A 21,426-nucleotide genomic window follows, 5' to 3' on the forward strand; every position below is an offset into this window, starting at 1 on the left:
TGTAGGGAACTTTTTGGTTTGTCTTCAATACAGACACAGACATTTTCTGAAATAATTCCCTCAGAGAATTGCTCAGAGAGACTAAATTCTGTCTTAAAGAATACTGCTCACTGTAACCTTCTGGTGTAGGTTAATTTTTAGCGTTATTGTTTTTTTGTTTTCTGAAAGTGAGTAAATGCTTGAAAGTAGAGCTGAATGCTCCAATCTCCTGCTGGAAGAATGCTGTCTTGGGAAGATGGAAAGCTGTTAATAAGGAATGTGCTTAGTTTTTTTTCTCAGCTGTTGTTTCCTCAGTAGCAGCAGTGTGAAGACATCACATATTTTTGAAGAAAACCTAGAGAGGAGAATGAGGGAGAGGAAATGGACTCTCCCTATATCCTTAACACTGGGGAAGTAAGAGCTATCTTTTATGACAAGCTTGCCCATAGCTCAGGTCTTTTAGTCTCTCTGAGAGAAGGAATAAGGAAAAGACACTTCCTGCCTTTCTGTGGAATCGACTTGAAATTCATACAGCTATTCCTAGGATAACATAAATTTCTTCTAAAAAAACGCTTATTTTAACATGGTTGTTTCCGTGCTGTGGGCAGAGGCAGGCATAATTATTTGTGAAAATATGCCTTGGATTTATGTAAATGCTGTACATGGCCTCCTTAAGTAGTATTACCATTAACAACTCATACACTTGAATTGGTAAACAGTGTAGAAGAAATGTTTTCAGGATAAATTATTTCTTTTATCCCTTTAACAAGAGGCTTTGGAAGGTTTTTGCTTCCCTGTGGCTTCAGACTGTTACAGCTAGGAGCTTTGTTCTTTACTTTTTGAGATTCTTCTGTAAGATGTTGCTGCTTTGGTGTAGCTAGAGTGGCCTTTTCCAGGCAGTGTTCTGCCTGTTTTGAATTTGGAGACTTTCAGCATCCCAACATGTGACGTTTCAGAATAATATGAGAGAAACACTCTTAAATAACAGAAAATGAGTCAGCAGAGGACGACCTTAAGAACACTCTTGATACAGGAAATCCTCCCACAGAGTGCCCTAATAATAGATTCATGTTGCTGAATGCTTTGAAGCTTTTGGTCTGCTCAACAGTTTGTTCATGGTCCTTTATGTAGTCAAGGGATTCCCTGCACTAAAACCTTCAATATGCTTGAGTGTGCAGGTTGATTAAAATCCTGCCTAAAGCACAGTACATAAGCATACTTAGATATATGTGTAAGTGAAGGCATGCATCTGGGCTTGCCAGAACCCATGTTTCTAAAGTGCTATGGGAACTTGCCAGTATTATTTAATTAATCTCACAAATTATTTTAACTCCTCTGAATTTCTGACAACTTTAGGATGAAATAGAATCCCTGCAAAAAGAAGTAGAAGATCTGAGAGGTAAAAACCTCAGTTTACAGATACAGCTGAAATCTCTTCTGGATCCTGTGGCATCAGCTTTGTCTTGCCAAAATGAGGAAACTAGCCAGTCAGCGAATGAAGCAAGTACCAGTGGCCCAGAAGCCCCAGAGGAATGGAGCAAAAAGCTGAAAACTGCCAATGATATGTGTGAAAAACTGATGGATAATGTGGACAAGCTAAGGGAGGTAATAAATGTAACAAACACATTTCTTCAGCTATTGTGTAGTGTAACTGTTTTGTGTTAGTTAAATGGGAGTAAGAGCTACCGTGACCTTCAGGTACTTCATAGATCTAGAAGAAGGAGGAAAAAAATTGAATTCCAGTGACTGTTGGTGTATCATAGTATTTCCATATAGCCCTTGCAAGTGTCAGATGTTATTGCTTGTTCTAGTGAGTCCTGTATGTGACTCTTATTCAACTCCTCTGTCACTCTATGACTGGGTAATTGGATTATAGTAGCACTTGTCGACAGTATTGATGACCAGATTTTTCAGGCTTGCAATAATCTATATAATATATCTATTTTGCAACATTCAGTGGGCAAACACAGTGCAGTTGGCTAAGGCAGATTTTGCACTATTGCACCCTGCTAGCCGATATTTTTGGTGCAATTTGCTGAGGCAGAGTAACTTGACCCTTTGACTGAAAATAGACAAGCTTCAGCATTTTATGACCAGAATATCCTTTACTGGAAACCTGCAGACTTTTTATACATCTTGATGTAATACAGAAGTAAATCTGATACTGCAGAAGCAAGGATGAAGGAGATAGGCATGTGAAAAAAACTCTAAATAAAAGTATCTTGCAAAATATATCTGCAGGCACAAACATTGATGAAGAGTGAAATTTCAGGTTAATTTGAAATCAAGGTAGAAAAAACTGGACTTGTATTTATTCAAAATGCTGCCTTGATTTCTTCTATTAGCAATACTGGGTCACTTCCTGCAAAACTGAAGTGTGGGGCATTTAGGACTTCTTTTTAAAAGTTTTTAGCATTTATAGTGTTCACACTTTTTCTGTGCTATAGACTCAGACGCACACATTGTGCTGTTCTGCCATTTTGTTAATGTGACTTCTAGGACCCCAGGAGCTTCAGATTCACTTGTAGATGGCAAAATAGGATTCACAGCAAGAAGTTCTTGTCTGCCTATATTTTTGTTAGATTTCTTTTCATTGAGTTAAACTGTACTGCCTCATTTTCTTATTTTTTCTTTTTCTTTTGGGATGACTAAGTTTTTACCTTTTTCCCTAGGTAAGTAAAAAGAACACTGTAACAGGAACTGAAGAAGGGGTTTGCTTGGATATTTTTTCAGATAACTTTAGCCTTAGCAAGAAAAGAGATTTAAGTGTATGAAATCTCTGAATTTGGTGAAGAGTTAGAAAAAAATAGAGGCTTAAGGTTTAGGGAAGAATTCTTAAACTGTTGTCATAGAATCATTCAGGTTGGAAAAGACCTTTAAGATCATTGAGTCCGACACTTTTTTCCCATCTGTTCCCTGTACAACAGCTGCTCAATTCCATAAGTACAAGTATCTAAAGTCAGTTGGCTCTGGCAGACCTTGTCTCACTTGTCAGTGTGCACTGCCCATTCCTATTCTGAACAGCAAGACATCTTTCCCATGCACACACTGTCTGGAACCAGAAACCTTCTCCCTGAAAGTACCTGACCCAGGAGTTTCAACCAGACAGCACTTCCCAGTTAGACAAGATCCCTCAATAAATGTGGTTGTCACCACTTTCTTTTTCAAAACTTCAAAATCAGGAAATAGCAACCACCTTTATCATTTAATGTTCTAGAGCAGACAAATATAGGGATGCCCAAATAATGCCCATTATTACTTTGAGTGGAGTCATAAAAGCTATGAGAGTGGTGAAACAAACTCCATGGGAGAAAGCCTAGACTAAGTACACTCATTAAAAATGCAGTTACATGAACTCATTGATGTAGACATTGTGCTGTAAGTGGGGGTCCCTTGCAGATTACTGACTTGGAGGGTAGAGCACTAGAAGGAGGAGGACAGAAGGAGGACACCAGAGGGGTTCAGTCCCACCTCGCCATGTGCCACATGGATGCCTTGCCTATCAGTACTACACAAGTAATGAAATTTTTTACTTTATTATGCAGCTGGGGGAACTGTGTTTTTGGAAAGACAGAAAGGGCTTGGCCATGTTGTCAAATGGTTTGATGATGCTTTGGAACTGAGCACTCCTGAATTCTCATTCATTGCTTTCAGGATAGTTTTTAGTGCTTTTATTTTTTAAATACCGAGTAGTTGACACTCAGCCCGGGGCTCACCCTTCCCTTCTTTGACACAAGGCTCTAGTTATTCTTTCTGTACTTAGGAATATTGTGATGTTGGGGATAGGGTGTGTTTATATTTTTCTGCTCCATTGCTCCTCCCCCTCACCTGGAAAGGTTGCTAGGGATATTTGTATGAGCATTTAAAGTCCTCTGCCTCTCTTCTTTCACTGTTTGATGCTTCTGAATAAGTACATTTCACTCTGAGCCCAACTGCATAGCTCTTTCTTCATATCTAGCTCTAGATCATACTTTTATTATGCAGTGGAAGCATTATCTAATTGAGGCTATGAATTACGAGTCCTGGACTGGTGGTGCTGTTTTTAGCATAGGGAGATTGAGCAGACTCTAGGAGGTGCAAAGAGTGTATTCTGCTTGTTAGGATAGTGGCATTCATTGTTCTGAAACATGGTGGCAGGGAAATTTCTCTCTATATGAAGTGTATTGTTAACAAGGGTGTCTGCTGAACTGAGAAGAAGAATTGACCTCAATTCAAGGAGTAAGAATGGTTGTGAATCAGGAATCTTAATCAGAATGTCTTGGAAGTGAAGAAAGACTGCAAATAGCTTGTCGTAATGGATTTACATCCACAGGATAACTATGCTTTAAAAACAAGCCAAAAACCCACAAAGTAATCTTGCTCTAATTTGGAATGGAGGAAGCTGTTCAACATTAGTTTTGCTGATACCTGCACATTGTAATGTTAATGTACTTAACGTATTTAGTCACGTGGAAAAAAAAACATGGAATTGCCATTAGGACATCTCCTTAATGACTTTCTGTGCTAACTAACATAGCTGTGTTTATTTCCCTAGATAGGACACTTGCTATGTATTTTGGGAATATAAATAAAAAATGTCTGTTCGCTATTCAGTTTTGCAAACCATTTCCCATGGTGATTTTTAAGTGGTGTCCCTGTCTGAAGGCTGTTTCCTGCCTGCACATTTCTAGTTCTGTCTCTTTAAAAAGGCGAAACAGCTTGTCCTATAAATATTAGAAGTCATTTCTGTTTTACTGTATACTTATTTTTTTCCTTTTCTTTTCCTTAGGCAAATAAGAAACTGAGCATGGAAAACAATAGCCTTTTAAGAGAGAATTTGCGACTAAAAGCTGAAGTTGATAGTAGATCACCCCAAAAGTATGTGAATATTTTAAAAGCTACTATCTTTTATTTATAGACTGTTCAACTGTTGTAGGCCTGTTTAACCTAAAACTGTGGTGGTGTACATGGTATCGCATATGTGTCTTCAGGTAGACTTTGGAATTTTTATCCTCATGGACTTAGGTGAAAAATGAAACTTACAAAATAGCAGCAAGTGGGTGAGAAATGCAACTTAGAGAATCACAGCAAGTCCACAGTCAAGGAACATGACTTAACTACAAGTGCTGTTCCTTTGTTACGTGGCCAGGATGGAAGTATTGGATTTGTATTGAAACACTGGATTTGTGTCTGAGCAACATATGCAGAATTGAGCTTCTGCAGCATGAGAACATTCTCAGAACTGATATTTGTGTTTAATACTCTGTTTTAAACAGTTATAACACCAACAACAACAGCCTCAAAAAGCAAAAACTTCACCATACTCATTAGAGCTGTGTTCTAAGGTACCTCTTCTTGGGAGTACTTTGTGAAGCAATATATTGATATTTTTAAAGTTCTTTTCCTTTCTTTCCTTGGTTTTCTACCTTTCTTCTCTCGTTTGTTTAGATATTAAAAAGCTAATAGCTATATTGGCCAAAGGTTTTTACAGAGCTTTTGAGGAAGGGGATTGGGAGGCACCTGTGTGATGTGAAAAGAAAGCTCTCTGGATTTTGTTCTAGTTCTGGCAACACACCTGCTGGAAGAGAAAATTCATCCTTGTAGAAGAGCTTGCTTGCCACATTGCTTGTTATTAGAGACAGTAGGAAAGAGGATGCATGATCCTTGTGCTGTGGATACATGAAAGCACATTGTGCCCTGAAGACCCCTAATAAGATAGAGCCCTGTTTAAGGGCTTGGCAGTGGCTTTTATGGCATGATGTATCTTTTCCCATAAGACTCAATAGTGAGTTGGCAAGGATGGCAAACTTTAAAAGTAAATAGGTATAACTAAATAAATCCTAGAAAAGAAAATCTAGAAGAGACAAGATAATATAAATTGATTTTTACTTTTCTGATATCAGCTAACTTCCCAGTGGAGACAATTTCTCTTTCTTCCCATGCCTTGTGTGTGCTTTACCGTGGTTGCCTAAAACAATAGCCTGTCACTTTCTGCTTTAGAAGCCCAGATATAGCCAAATACTATTATAAATTGGGTGGTGTCAGGGTCTGTCTTGCAATCCAGATGCCCACTAGATTGGCCTGTCTGTGTCTCTGCTATTATTTTTTATTATTATTTTTTAGTCTCCTGAGCAAATATCACATCCTGCTTGCCTATTGGGAATTTTCTTTGGCCTGTGATAACTCTAGAGCGGTGCATGGGATTTAGGACATTAATTGAATCAGACTTAAACTGGGCTAGGAACAGTTCAAACACTTCTGGAGTTTGTATTTCTGTACCTGATTCTGCTATATTGAGTTTTGCCTTTGCTTTGAGCCCAGCGTGTGCTAGAAGAATTTAAGTACATGTGAGGTAAAACTTGTCCTGAAAAAAACCCTTCAGCGCATTAAATTTAGCAATTTTGATTCATCCAGCCTATACCCATTCATTCTTCATCACATCTTAAAGATTGAATTTGTCCAGGTCTTCTAGATACTTTTGACTTGAGAGAAAAAGTAAGCTTGTGTTTATTTGGTTTTGCTCTGCACTCAAGAATCACCAGTGTTTATGGCTTTCTGAAGTCATAATGCTTAGAACTGATACTAGACTACAAGAAGTCTTGGTAGCACTAACTAGAGCCGAAAAACTGTCTTCTGTCCTCTAAAACATCATGTATCAATATCTTGCAATACCTTTTTTGTTGTTTCCTTTTACATGACACTTCTAGTACAATGGCCAATACCAGTTCTGCCAAATTGCTATTTAAAAAGCTACGTTCCTTCCTCATTTTACATTTGTGCTTTTAGTGTCCCCTTTCAAAGTGTGGGATTTAGGTTGATGTTTTGATGCATATCAAACTCTATTCTTTCAAATCCCAGGCACATCCTTCAGATGGTGAGAAATCACTCCTATCTTAATGTTGTTAGCATAATTTTTAAATTAACTTTCATCCTTGTGGTCATTAGTCTGGTCAATATCCAGATCAGACCTAACATCAAGACATTTTCTAAATATTCTTTCAGCTCTGATGGCAAACTTTGATAATATTTAAAGGGTCCTTCAGCCAGGCTTAACACTTTGAACAGGGCTTGGAATAGATGGGGTTTTTAACATGCCTATAAAATCAGAATTGAAAGCATAGGTATCAGAGCCCAACAATGTCACTAGAATTAAACTTGTGTGCAAGTACATAGATTTGCAAGTATAGTTGTTCCTGTGTGCTTTTTTCAGAAGTTTTCAGGAGGTAATTTTTGCAAAAGCGTCTGAGTAGGTCTCTATTGTAATTCAAAATAGCTACTGAATTGGATTTTTGTAATTTAGTGTCACCACTGTTGTTTCATTTTTCATATATTCTTTAGCTTCAGTTTCTCAGGTGAGGATTCATGCTTAAACAAATAAGTACCTAAATAAAACTGGTATCAAAATATTTTGTAAAGGTTTTGTCGGTGTTCAGTCCCTGTATATCCCAACTGTAGTTCATTTTGTGCATGATGACATTGGAGCTAAATAGCTCAACATAAATTGTTTTAGTGGACTTTGCTTTACAGAAGAGGGAACACTAATGGCAGGTGAATGATCCCTTTGTAACACAGACTCTACTTCTTACATCACAGGGAAAAGTATAATTAGTCTCTTCAGTGGTCAATAAAAAACTTTCCTTTTATCATAAACTTGGATTGTTTTTCCTTTGTTCTTATCCATTAAAACCTGCTGAAAAATGTCATGTATGTCAATATAATCAATATTTCAGCCATGTCAGGAATTTTTATACATTTTTTAAACTGATGATGTTGATTTATTGATTGGATTTTTATTTTTTTTCCTGAAAATATTTTTGAGACTAGACCTTCATCAGAATACCAGACCATCATATAGTTGGGACACAGGTCTGAAAGGCAAATGAGGGTAAGTTTCTAGCTCTGATTCTTGCCAAAGACCTGCATTAGTCCTCCATTTCTCAGGCAAATCAGACTGATTTGTGGTTGTTGTTTGTTCTTTCTTTACCTTTTCTCCTGATGAATTTTCAGCAACTTCCACTTTCACAATATAGAACAAAAAAACTTCTGAACTTAAGTTTTGCAGGATAATAAAGCCCTATTACTTCCAGCTCTACTTGAAATAGAAAGCTGTTAGGTCTGTTGGCAGGGCACAGTGGATCTAAAAGCCTTTTTGGCAAAGGGATGTTTGCTTTTTACCTGAAGGAAAATAACTAGCAAGTCCATCTACTCCAGGGTATAGTGTATTTTATGAATGGTTAGATTCAAATTGGTTTGAACCAGACTTCTAGGCTTCCTAGGAGTCTTTTCCCTAAATATTTAATTCCTTCTGCCAGTTAAAATCCCAGTCTGAGAAACTATCTGTAACATGCATAAAATTGTTGCATTATCTTTTTTCTCTGGTTTTGCAAGTTGTTTTATTGTTGCAGTTTAAGGAGGGAGGAGCAGTTCTTCAGTTTTACTGTTTATCTTGTCTAGATTTGTGGCTTCGGGTACACTGAAATCTAAACCTCTTGAGCTGTTGATTTTCTTCGTCATTCTTTATAACATTAAATTGGTACCTAACTCAAATATTTCTGCACATACCAGACTACAAAATTCAATCTGCACTTCACCAGACCTATAAATAGGCTTCTAAAAACCCATATCCAGAGGGTAAGAACATTTGCTGTCTTCTCTGATAGAAAACTGGGCTGTGGTCTCACCTGTCTGCAAGTTTGCTGGTCCAGAGGAGTGACCGTTTTTGAAGACTAGCTGCAGTGTGGCCTTAAAAGCTAAGTAGAGGAAAGTAGCATGTAAATAGCCTTCAAATGAGCTCTGAGTTCTTGAGTCATAGCATTAAATCCTAAGAAAGTGCCCACTTCAGGCATGAGGATCTAAACCTTGGCCAGATGGGTAAGGACATTCAGATCACACTCTGGTTTTGTCAGGTTTCCAGGAGGATTGGGGTTTTTTTTGGTAGTTCTGAAATAATTCTTTATAGCTTTTGCTATTTGCTGACCCTGCTGATAATCTGCCTTTCTTACATGGAAAATCAATGATTCACTGATAGATGTTACAATGCTTGGAGAGGCTTTGGATATTTGTCTAAATTCAGCCAATCCCCTTCATGAAAGTGGACGCTCATTTCAAAGAATGAACCTGACTTGTCTGTTCCCAGTGGACTGTATGTCTTGACTTTTTGTGGGTTTGGGGTTTTTTTACTTGCTAGGAATAGGCCCTCATCTAGCAGTAATGCTTTTTTTAGTTCTGATGTCTATGCAAATATGACACACTTTTAAGATAGTTGTATGAAACCTGGGATGTTGCCAAGATGTCTCTGCAGATCACCTTTCATAGGTGATATAGAGGGGAATTGCAGAACTGGTACAGCTGGTACATGATACCACCAAAGAACTGTAGAAACTAGTAGTTCTTTCTGCGGGTGTGTTCTTGAATTTCCTCCCTTTCTTCCCATCTAACTGCAGAACCGAAGGGAAAATGTGCATCTAAATGATGGGGCTGGATTTGGTTGTACTCTCTGGCATTGCCCTTATGTCAAACTCTAATAAGCCCTGAGTGTACCTTGTCATTTTCCATTTTTCACCCTTTGTTTCCTTTGGAGGATGCATCCTGAACTGCAGGGTGGTCCCCAGCCTGGGCCGTCAGGTGATTAGAACTGGAGAGTCAATTTCCATAGCACCCTTGCAGCCCCAGTCTTGGGGACGTGGTTATACAAGAAAACTGTCCATTGCAGCTGCTTGCTATCCAGAAAGAGAAAGTTTGTTTGAGGTTGTGTGGTTTTGAACTGACTCAAGGGCTCAACCAGACAGATGTGCTGCAGTTAGTGGTCACTGATGTATAAAATAAAACCTTAAAACTGAATTTACAGAACTGATAGGTAAGAAGAGAAGGAAGAAACAACTGAATAATTTGTTCTTCAACTTCACAAACAGTTTCTAAATTGACAAAAGCTGTGCACAAGCAAAGCAAACCAAGGAATTTATTCACCACTTCCCACAGACAGACTGATGTTCAAATGTCTCCAGGAAAGCAGGTCTCCATCTGTGCCTAACAGTGACTTCAGGAAACAAACACTGTCACTCAGAATATCCCACCTTTACTTCTTCTTTTCCCAGCTTTTTACTCTGAGCATAATGAGTTAGGTGGCTGGAATATCCCTTTGGCGTGTTGGGATAAGCTGCCCCAGCTGTGTCCCTCCCCAACTTCTTGTGCACCCCCAGCCTTCTCACTGGTGGATTAGGAGGCAGAAGATGCCTTGTAAGAGCTGCACAGGAGCTGTTGTTGAACTGCACAGGAGCTGTTGTTGAACTGCACAGAAGCTGTAAGTTGTTCTTACAACTGCACTATTGTAAGAACAGCACAGGAGTAACTAATACCTCCCTGTGTTACCAGCATTGTTTCCATCACATGTGCAAAACATAGTTCCATAGTAGCTACTGTGAAGAAAAGTAACTGTATCCCAGATAAAATCAGGGTAGGAGTACTCAAACATAACTGAGGGAGCAGTTGTGGAATAATGCAAAGGAGAGTGACTCCAGCAATGTTAGTTATTCTTGCTCACTATAGGTGAGAGATGACTGCAGCTTTCTGATTGGTGTCAGGTTAGAAGCATGCTGTACAAGCAAAAGGACTCTGACTGAGGAAAGGTCCTGAAATATGAACTTGGAATGTTCATCTAGACATCCAGTGTCAATTCAGACACTATAACATATACTCTGCCATTCCTGGGGCTGGTAGCTGTGATACAGGGTCTGTAGATTCATCCTTCCAGAGTGATAAGTGGGGCCAGCAGTCATGTAAAAGACTTAAGGTGATGTAAAATATTGTTAGGTGTCTGTGTTAAGGATCCAAATCCCGCTTGAAATGTGTTCCTGTTCACTTTATGAGTGATGATTTTGTTTTTCTGGGCTTGCGGTTTTCTATACAAAGGATGTTCTTGAAATGCAGTGAGATCCAAAGTCATAGTTTCAGTGATACAACTAAAGAACAAGACCCTAAGACTCAGAAGTCTGTCCATGTGTGAGAATATGGCTTTCCTTTTGGTATATGTGTGCTCTTTACCACATGTATACTAAAAACCTTAACTTCTACCAAAGAATTCATCACCTTGTTACCAAGTGTGAAATAATTCAAATATTTCAGGAAATATATAATTTATCTAGATTTAAGGTGAATCTTAAATTTATTTTCATGTAACTGTATTGCATTCTGTTGTTACTGTCATAAGACCATGATTTTTTGGCTATAGCAAGGCTCACTGTATATCTGGAGGGGAAAAAAAAGGAAAAATGTCTTACAAGTGGCTTGGTTTGAAGAGATTGGGAGATTCTGGTTTCTTTAACCAAAATATGAATGTTTTCAAACTCTCTTCTGGCTTCCTAGATCAGTCACTAAAGTACCTGTATCTGAAGTAATTGGCTGTCTTAAAAATCTGTGTCCTTGAAACTTTAGGAAATAAATGCATGGAAGTCTTTAAGCAGGAACAGAAAGCAAGTACTGTTCTAATGCCTAACTGCGAAAGTAACTTTGTAGGCAGCTTGTCATATGTTACATTTCTGAAAACCAAAATTCCCAAGCACATCCCTCTGCAACAATTAACATATTAGTGATGCTATTTGCCTTTGAACAACATACTGTATTTTTTTAACCTGAGGACACTTGTTATAAAAGTTACACTTGAGAATACAGCGCTTCCTCATAAGCAAATCTCAGGCTGTCACTAATGCTATTTGCATTAAATAAACATATTACACCATTCTTCCATTAAAAAGGAATTACCAGGTATGCATATAAATGTAAACATGTTTTCATTTTTATGTCAGCATGTCTGTTAGAGGAGACTCTAGAAAATCTTCCTTGCTTTACAAAAGCATTTTTCCCTCTCTGTCACTTGGCTATTCAGTTAAATTGTATTTTTGTGTCATCTTTCTGTCTTTTATTAGGGAATGTAGGGTTTGCTCCTGTAAGACTATGTGAATAAGTCTGTTAGAGAAAGGCAAAATAAATACCTCGATCACCTTAGGAAGTGGGAAAGCTCTTGCTTGGGCCCTGCTGTGCCACAGTGACTCCGTCTGTATCAAACTAAAATCTGTGTTCCTTTAACTGGAGGAGAAAATAAACCAAAATATGTGTTTAGGGATGCTCATTTCATGTAACCCCCTTCCCCTGAAAATATAATGGAAACGTTCTTGAGCTGTGATTCTTCTTTTACCTAGTTTCATAGAGGAGAGAGAAAGTCTTCTATGCCTTTTTTCCTGTTTCCATCTTATGTACAGCTAGAAATGGACCAACTGCTTTAAGCAGTTGGGAAGACTTGTTTTCCAGAGAGCAAGCAAATGAAAAATTGTCTGTCTTCTTTTTTTATGAACATGAAGATAACTGGGTAGAGGTCCTGTGGGGTGAATGGGTCCTTGCCTCCATCAAGTCACAGTCCAGCTATCTTCTTTTGGGGAAAAAAGAAATCTTACTAAATACGAAATTTCTACATTGGCATTTCTTGTCTACAAGGAAGTGAATGGTACACACCAAAACTGTATGAAGCTTAGGCTGCTCTAATTTAAAAAGTGGTCTGCTAGCTGTGACAGAAGTGACTTAGACTGTTCTGTAAATCTTATCCATCACTGAACCATCTACACCAAAGTCTTCAGAGTTCTTTAAATATGCAGAAGCAGTTGAGCAGTGAAACATATCAGTAGATCTGGTCACGTCTGCCCAGTTTTTGGGGCCTTATGATAGCCCTTATTGCTTTCCCCAGCTGTCCAGTTAATTGTACTGCAGTTGTCAGCATACAGCAGCTTCCTGCTGCTTCGAGCTCACAACTTGAAGAAGCAAAATATGGTTTGATTGTTTGCTGGAAATGCATGCGTGTATCCATGGCTGTTTTGCCAGCATAGTTGAAGGCCACAGATAGCCACCTTCAGATTTCATCGATCCAAGGGTTGCAGTGAGAGCATTTTTTGAAGAGGTGAGCTGATGGAATGGGGAAAATGGAATGGAAATTCAGTGTGACTCTGAGGGCGGGACAGGCAGACAAACAAAGAAGAACATAGAAATTTCAGGCAGTGTTTAAGCTGAAAGAGTAACTAGAAACCTGTGCTGTAACACGGAGCTGCAAGATGGAAAATGGAAATTCAGTATAAGTCCACATACAGAATTGTTCTTTCTTTGTTATATAAAACCTTGTTTGTCAGAGTCTCAGGGTGGCTGCAGATCCTTCCCTCCTTTCTAATAATATCAGAACTTTAATTGTTTTTTCTTTCTGTAAGTTGAAAGCCTTGGATGGAGCAGGGAATTCCCTGGTGCGCACCTGTCAATGACAGGTTAGAATTAGGGCATATAGCTGAAACTTTCACCTGCCTCTGGGGAAGGTCAGTCTTGAAAGCTGGTGGAGGATGAGGGGAAGGCGAGTCTGTACCTTGGACGTTGAAAATGTGCTCAGGCTGGAAACCCCATGAGCAGACAACTTTCACAAACCACAAGCAGCAGATTTTTGTATTGTAGTTAAGACAGAAATCAGATTGTTCTGGTTGTAAAGCTCAGAAAAGCAAGTAACTCAAAGTAAGTGGATATGCCATCCACAGGATGGGTGAGGAAAAGCTGTATATCTAACAGGAACATAATTGAAATTGTCTATGTAAGTATTTAAACCACCTCAAAGGACTAATGCAATTTCAGCATTTCATATCAGCATTTTGTTTTTGACAAGGTGACATTGTGAAAGAAATGTATTGTAAAACACTGCTGTACTGTAGGAAAATGATTGAATGTAAATATTTCAAGATGTGGACCACTGTTCAAATGTTATCATAAATCTTTGCCATTGTTTTAGGGGATAATTCTTCATGCATATTTGAGTTGAATTGATAGAACCAGCCCCTGGAAGGGTAATCTGCTTGTTATTGCCTTGCTACCACTAATACTTTAATTTTGTCTTTTCATGTATCTCCTCCACCTGTATGTTATTTGTGATGATTTCAGTATTTTTTTTCATAAGTAGCAGAAAGAAGTTCTGACTTTTGTTTTCAAATTAATAGAGTGTTTAATAGCTTCATTCTGTCTTGAAATGAGCTTGCAAACCTTCACAAGAATGTCTTTTTCCAGCTTAATATTTTCTTTCTTTTTTACTTATTGCAGGTTTGGTAGGTTTACAGTAGCTGCACTTCATTCCAAAGTGGAACAAAGTGAACGTGAAATGAACCGTCTGAAAAAAGCACTGGAAAGAAGTGATAAGTACATAGAAGAAATAGAGTGTCAGCTCTTACAGCTGAAAAAGGCAGGCAAAGGAAGCCAGACTGTGAGTGCTGTTAGTGAGAGAGGGCTTTCCGCAGATGCTGAAGGAGGTGGGAGCAGTGAAGATACAACATGTTTGAAAACCCAGGCTGAGGAGAAAAAGGCTTTGAATACCAGTCAGAATCCTGACAGTCTTGAGCAGCTGGCAAGTGGTGGAAATTGTTTAGGCTCTTCTAGTCAAGACAGCTTGAACAGCTCAAATACCCAGTGTGCCCCAAAGAAAGAACTATTTCCAGGATGTCACAGGGTTCTCCTGGATGAAAATAGTACAAATATGGATGCCTGCTTAGAAGACCAGTGGAATAAAATTGAGGAATGCACCCCATACAAAGATGAAGAGCTTTATGATCTTCCACCACCGTGCACTCCTTTTCTGTCTCTCAGTCGCCTTCAATTGAACACTCCTGATGGAAAAGAAAATGCAAGAAAACCATCAACATTCCTAAGAAAACTGAAATTTGAAGGGTTTCATGACACTTCAGATGATTGCAACAAAGATTCTTCCGAGCACAGCACAAGCAGCTGTAATAGTGAAAAGAAGCTGAACTGTTTTACTGCAGAAAAAACAGGGGTTTGGAGCACCTGCCCAACAAATTTTGCTGAGAACTTAGATTTTGATGGATCAGAGCAAAATTCAGTAGCTGGTCAGTCAGATGAGACAACAGCAAAGTCCAGTGATAAAACAAGTTCTTGCTTACCTAAGAGGTTGCATACTCTCTGCTCTTCTGAAATGAACCGCACAAGAACCTCTAGCGAGGCCTCTATGGATGCTGCCTACCTTGATAAGATTTCTGAGTTGGACTCAATGATGTCCGAGTCAGACAACAGCAAGAGCCCGTGCTATAATTTCAAATCCTCTGATCTTGATGGTTCTTCAAAGTCAACAGAGTGCGCTAAACTTCTGAATGGAACAGAGAAGAATCTGGAAGAGATGAATGAGGAGCAGAGTATGAAGGGCCCAGAGACAAGTGATCTGGTAGCTGACAGAACTGGCTGGAAACCTGCTATGTTTTCCAACCTCTCCCCATCTGACGTAGATATGAATGATCACTTTCCACTGTTTACAGGCCAAAATGTAGTGGCTACTGATGCCAAACCTACAAACTCTTTATTTCAAAGGGACTTTTCCCCAAATGTACTGTTCAGTAACTCACAAAGGTTATTTGAGGAACAAAAGTTTGGTTCATGTTTTTTAAAGATGTCGTCTGATCTTCAAAGTCAGATTAATCCTCCTTGGGTGTCTTCCTTTACAGCTGAAAGGAAAAATAAAAATGTCAGTCAGTCAACCAAGAGGAAAATTCAAAACAGCCTTTCCAGTGCTAGTCCATCAAAAACCACCAAAAACTGATTCTGCTTAGGAAATCAAACGTGGCTCAAAGTTGTAAACCTGCAAATGTTTAATATTTACAGGTGGACTTAATTTATAATGACTTCCCTGTAGTTCTGATCCTGTCATTTTCGACTATGTGAGAACTGAACATTCGCCTGCCCATTGCAAGCTCTTTTCCAAGGAAGAACCAGTCCAGATTCTTTTGACTGGGCATTTTATTTACCTGGGGGCTTGGGAGTTTTTGATGCTCTTTAAGTTATCAGATTACATGCTCTTCCAATTGTGAGTGCAGCTAATGGCTCCTTGACAGTTCTAAGTGGTCTTGTCAAATTAGTCATTTATGTAAGAATTAGTTTTAAAGGTTACATTTCCCATTCCTAAAGATTACATTTTGTGCATGTAAGGCAGCTAGTGGCCATATATCCTATGGATTCATGAAATTGCTATAAATTGATGCCAGTTTTGCCATAAAACCTGTCTCCCAGAGGAAATGTTTCTGCTTAGACTATTTCATAGTACTGTACTGTACTGAAACTCTTGTTTTAAGTGCGTGTAAGGTAGCAGCTCCTTTCTTTTCAGGGTCACAGCACTTCAGTTAGAAAGCATCACTTTTAACACTGTAATTATGGCTTGTCTCTTTTTGAAGTTAAGCACAATTTTTAATTTAGTGCCCAAAAATCATTGTTATTCTAAATGTGTTTAGTATGCCTGTATAGACCATAAAAATGGGTTTGTATGCTAATGATTTGTTTACCTAATGTGCACTGAACATCTTACATTAATACTGTACCATTTTACATTAATACTGCATGCTTTTCTATGTGAATTGAATAAAACATGTTATAAGCACTGTAATCCTTCATGTTGCCTCAAATATTGAATTAGAAAAAAAAAAGGGGGAACTTTTTTTCCCCCTAATTTGGAAAATGCATATCTAAGTTTTGTAAAGCATAAACCTAAACTTATTCACAAAAAAAAACCTTTAAATCTCCCTTCCTCCTCCTTGTTAGACACAGTACCATTCCAGTGTCAGCATCGATGCAGTTGATGGAAATGGTTTTCAGCCTCTCTGGAGGTGACTCTTCCAGAAAGTATTGCACAGGTCAACATAATGTGATGGCCTGCTACAGGCAGGAGACCTAATTAAACAGCAGAGCAAAATTGGTTTCTTTGCATTATTGTGTTTTAAGTTCTTTTTAAGGCCATATTTAATTACAAGATGCAGAGGGTTTTTTTTTTATATAGAACTCTGATGGCATTTCTTAGAAACAGATGTCCTCGCTTCATCAATACCTATGATATGAAAAATCCATATGCTGCCCTTTGTCCCTTTGAAAAGGGTGATAGCCACTTGGAAAATTTCAATAGACTGGCTCATCTTGTAGAGTTAGGTTCTGTAAGCTGTTTGAACAAGAACTACACCTCCCATTGTAATGTGAGCATGCATTTGTGCAATTGATGTGTTCATTCTGAACTGGGACTTTTCTTTTTTGAGCTTTACCAAAAAATCATCATTCAAGCCATGCATGCAAGGACTGTTTCGTGGTGACAGGCAGGATGGCATTGTACTTGCATACACTGCTTTCAGTATACCACTTGAATTTCTAATCTTCACAGAAAAATCTAGTTGTTCAATTTTAATATATATTTCAGAAATTAGGGAGCTCTCAAAACCGACTAAGTTATCTGTTACTTGATTTGGCAAGTTTTACTAAGAGTCAAAAAAATGCTGCCTTGCTTCAAGTCTTTGGGAGAAGAGACAAAGACTTTATTAAAACATCCTTGTGTTGCAGAGCAATCACAAACACACAGTAAGTGCTGTGTGTTGCAGGTTTGTTTCATTGTGGTGCGGGGGCAGTGAATTTATGGCCTTCATTTTACACTGATTTTTCATGTTTCACTTCCACTTACAGAGGCATGAATACAACTGGTGTCATGCCTGAAATCAAACTAGAATAAAGGCGTTTTGTTATGTTACTCATCCTTTGAGTACGAACACCACATACAGGCGTGCTTTTCAATACAGATGTTTTGACCACATGTGTCTTGCAGCTTGAATGGATAGAGGAGCCAAGCCTAAGGTTAAAAAGGTTTCATTCCTCTTGGCTTAAAATTTGGTAGTGTGATCAGTGCCATATCAACTCCAAAATTTCAACTAAAAGTAATGACTGGGGTTTCTTCAAGTATAAATTTCTCAGCTGTACACGGGGTTTCAGTTCTCCAGGCTGTGTTCTGTCGCTGCCTTGCTTGCCTGATCTCGTTCTGCACTTGATAAACTGGCCTAAACTAGAGGTCATTGCTGCTATTTTTTCATGGTAGTTACCTAGTTATGTGGTAATGTAGAACTGGAATACACAAGATCTACTACTTTACTATTAGAATTTTTATTGAGACAATAGACATTTCCAAGTGATGTACAGATGAGATTTATTATGTCTAATGATATTTAATAACTCATAAAATTTTTACTTCATCTAGTAATACCTACTGTACTAAATACAACACAGTTTGCAGATTTTAACATGAGAATGTTCCCCAGGACTTTAAGGAGCTCAGGGAAGTGAGTTTGCTACCAATCTAAGTTTGTTGTTAGTGAAATGTTTTGGGTTATTTGTAAGAGCAGGAGTGCTAAAGTCAAGTTTTTACTTAGTTATCCTGAGTTATCCACACAAAGTCTGGCAAGTGACCTGCTCAGTTTTACCCACACAAAGTCTGGCAAGTGACCTGCTTATCCACCATTCCCTATAGGCCTTATTTCTGTTTGGTATTTCTTCCTCAGGTGAGGGGCTACCAGAATAGCTCTGCCTACGAGCACCAGACACAAACTTGGGCTGTGTTTGGCTTTAAATGTGCTCTGCTGTCTCTTCTTGAAGAACCTTTAAAAAGGCGGCAAGGAGCACAATGCACAGTTTCTATATGCAGTACAAGGTGTGCTAACTTGGTCTCTCATCCTTAAACCTTCTTCATTTCTCACCTTTTTCCCTCACCCAATAATGCCCTTTCAAGGCAGTTTAAACTGAGTGTGATCCTGATTCTTGCGCAGCATCCAAGTCATGCCTCTGACTCCCACCAACTGTGGGCTTGAAATACAGCCCTTACACACCTTTTTCGTGCTGTGGTTATGGTTAAAGTTTTGCAAACTGTGGACAACCCTTCCTTGCTACTTTTTGGCATAAGAGCATCCCCGTGTAAATGGACTAAGGCTTCTACACTTTTTCCTTCCCAGGTTTGAACCAGGGAAAAGGAGCTCTGAGGTAACTCAATATGCAGGTTTGTGGTTATTCCAAGGATTGCCCCTCTGGCTACTAATCCATGTCCAGCCCTTCCTGCACCTTGATCCCTTGCAGCAGTCCTCTGCTGCTGTGACAAGCCACCTGCTTGTCAGGCCTGGCCTAAAGGCTTGGCCTGGCTCTCCTGCCTTTGTGGCTCAGCATTGAGGTACTGCCTCAGTGTCCCTCAGCCCTAACAGGAAAAGCCACCTTCATTAGCTGGAGGGTGGAGGGGAAAGCTGGCATAGGAGAAAGCTTGTGTGTGCTCTGACAGCTGTGAATGTGGTGAGAGAGGAGAGTGAAAATGGGATGCAGAGCAAATGAAGCTGAGTATTCCTGGTTTTTTCAGCTTTTCTCCTAAGTAGAAAGCATTATCTCCTCCCTAAAGCTGTTATGGGCTGTGTGGGTGCTGGTTTTTAGGGAAGCTAAGAAGACAAGTAGCCAAGCTGCTCCTACATAATGCTCATGGGGCCATTGGGTGCCCATTCCAAGCCAGCAGAAAGTGCCGGGGGAACCCAGGGATGGGACGAGAATAGTCCCTGTCCCTTTTCCGAGTCACTCTCCCCTTGGCAGCATGCCTGGGAAAGCATTGCGGACTAGCCCCAGGGCTGGGCGGCTCCGAGGCCACTCAGCTCTCACAGAAAACCGTGTCGGGGGTGCTTTTTATCCTGGCCGCCTTAGAGCTGTCCCCAGATTTTGGAGACAGAAGTGTTGGCACTGATTGCCAGGAAAGCGGCACGGAGCCCATATGCCCTGCCCAGAGGGGGTCGTGGGGATGCTCCTGCCCCATCCCTTCCCACCAGGGTCTCGATCTCCACCTGCTCAGCCAGGATTACGGTCCCCAGCTCGGAAAAAAGGCCGGGCGAGGCCGAGGTGTCCCGTGTCCGTGGGCCGTGGGCTCGCTCCTCCCCGATGCTGTCCTCCCCGGGCTCCCCCGCCCCACACAAGCCCTCAATGCGGTTTTTTCCCCACCTTCACTGTTAACAAAACGCGGTGATTAAGACTTGAAACCAACAAAGAGTTTTTCTTCCACCTTAACCTTGCACACAATCCTTTAACAAATTAATTAATCCTAATGAATTAACACTTCATTTATTTAAACGCGCTACAGTTCATGAATTAAATTTTCATGCAGTGATTAAAGGCTGTTAAAATATGCATGATTTCGTTAAAATTTTATAATAAATCAGGGCAATGTGTTACATGACAAGGCAACTACTTCCCAGCCCCTCGGAAGGTGCTTTGATTCGCGCGGGGGGGCGGGGGGAGCCGAGCGCTCCGCTCCCCGTTTGGGCAGCCGAGCGGGGCCCGGGGCGCGGTGAGACGCGGCTGGGACAGAGCCCTGTCCCCTCGGAGCGCCCTTCGTGCCTCTCGGGGGGCGGGAAGCTGCGTTTTCCGGCTGCCCCGCCGAAACGTGGCGTCCGTGCAGCGCGAGGGATCCTGGACGCGGGTGAAAGCCGGCAGCCGGTTTGCCCACGGAGCGGGGCTGCAAGGGAGCAGGGATGTTTCTGGGATGTTGTGCTGGAAGGGCTTCTCGGTGCGCTTTTTAATTCCTCCGCACCACTTGAAATAGAGAGCGAGAAACTTTACTACCAACAGGACCTCTCCCTAGCTGCTCCGGGCTCCTTCCTTTCCCGAAAGGGGACGTTGTGAACTACCTTGGGACTTAAATCACCATCAAGCGTTTCAATTTTTAATATGACAACATTCTACACTTTGGCTGCAAAAGCAATTGTTGTGGCTTGTACATCAGTAATTAGCAGGTCTTTGCTGATGTAAGGAAAGTCCTCATTAGGACAAGGAAATACTTTTTGTGCATTCACCCAAGGGTTGGTTGTGTTTTGTTGTGGGTTTTGTTTTTTTCTTCTGAAGGTTAATTTTGATCATTTAAAGGAAAAATGGCTTTTACTTTAAATGGGATATTGACTTTCTGTGAACTTCACCAAATAACACATGTACTGTAGGTTTTGTCTCAGTGCTCCCAGTGACACTCAGGGTAGGACAAATACCGCAACTGCAAAGTGTAAAGCTAACATTTGCTGAAATGAGAATATCCAGAGGGTTTAGAGTGAGCGGTGAGATCCACATCAGCTATTTTTTTGTCGGGATATATAGCGAACTGTGATCAGACGTTAATAGTTAATATCATAAGCTTTAGTATATTCATCTTTGGGGAATCCTAAAAAGAGAAATCAAATACAATGGGTTACAGTAATTAATTTATAAATCGTTTCACTGTGGGAATAAGGGGTTACTTTATTGCTTTCTCGAGATAGGCAGTTCAGTCAATTAAGGAATTCTGCCTATTTCTTGCATTTGAAGCCGGAGAAAACTACGGGAGACAAGTAAATGTGTATATATATATGCCTCCCTTGCTTTATTGAGTATCTCGGGCCATAAACGTAGGGCTACAGCTTGGTCGTGTCGCCAATGAACTCGCTCCGCAAAGCCTGCGAGTTTATTACCATCAGTATTCATGAGGCTGGGCGCACCCACGAGGAATAGAAACAGCAGCGAACATTAAAATAAAATCTATTACCAGGCCCGCGCGATTCTGAGCCTGGCTCAAGCCTTCTGCCCGGGGAGCTGGCAGTGTGTGGC

General features: G+C 40.0%; 1 protein-coding gene across 1 annotated transcript in view; it reads left to right on the plus strand.

The window, feature by feature from the left end:
* The window catches only part of OBI1 (ORC ubiquitin ligase 1), a 19,216-nt gene extending 2,805 nt beyond the window's left edge, over window positions 1–16,411 (plus strand). The window contains 3 exon segments of the mRNA XM_031057091.1: window positions 1,336–1,584; window positions 4,748–4,836; window positions 14,071–16,411. Of these exon segments, the coding sequence (XP_030912951.1) occupies window positions 1,336–1,584; window positions 4,748–4,836; window positions 14,071–15,574 (1,842 nt within the window). The 3' untranslated portion in view covers window positions 15,575–16,411.
* Window positions 16,412–21,426: the final 5,015 nt, after the last annotated feature.

The sequence above is a fragment of the Geospiza fortis genome, unplaced genomic scaffold, assembly GCF_000277835.1.
Source record: "Geospiza fortis unplaced genomic scaffold, GeoFor_1.0 scaffold45, whole genome shotgun sequence".
Lineage (NCBI taxonomy): Eukaryota > Metazoa > Chordata > Aves > Passeriformes > Thraupidae > Geospiza > Geospiza fortis.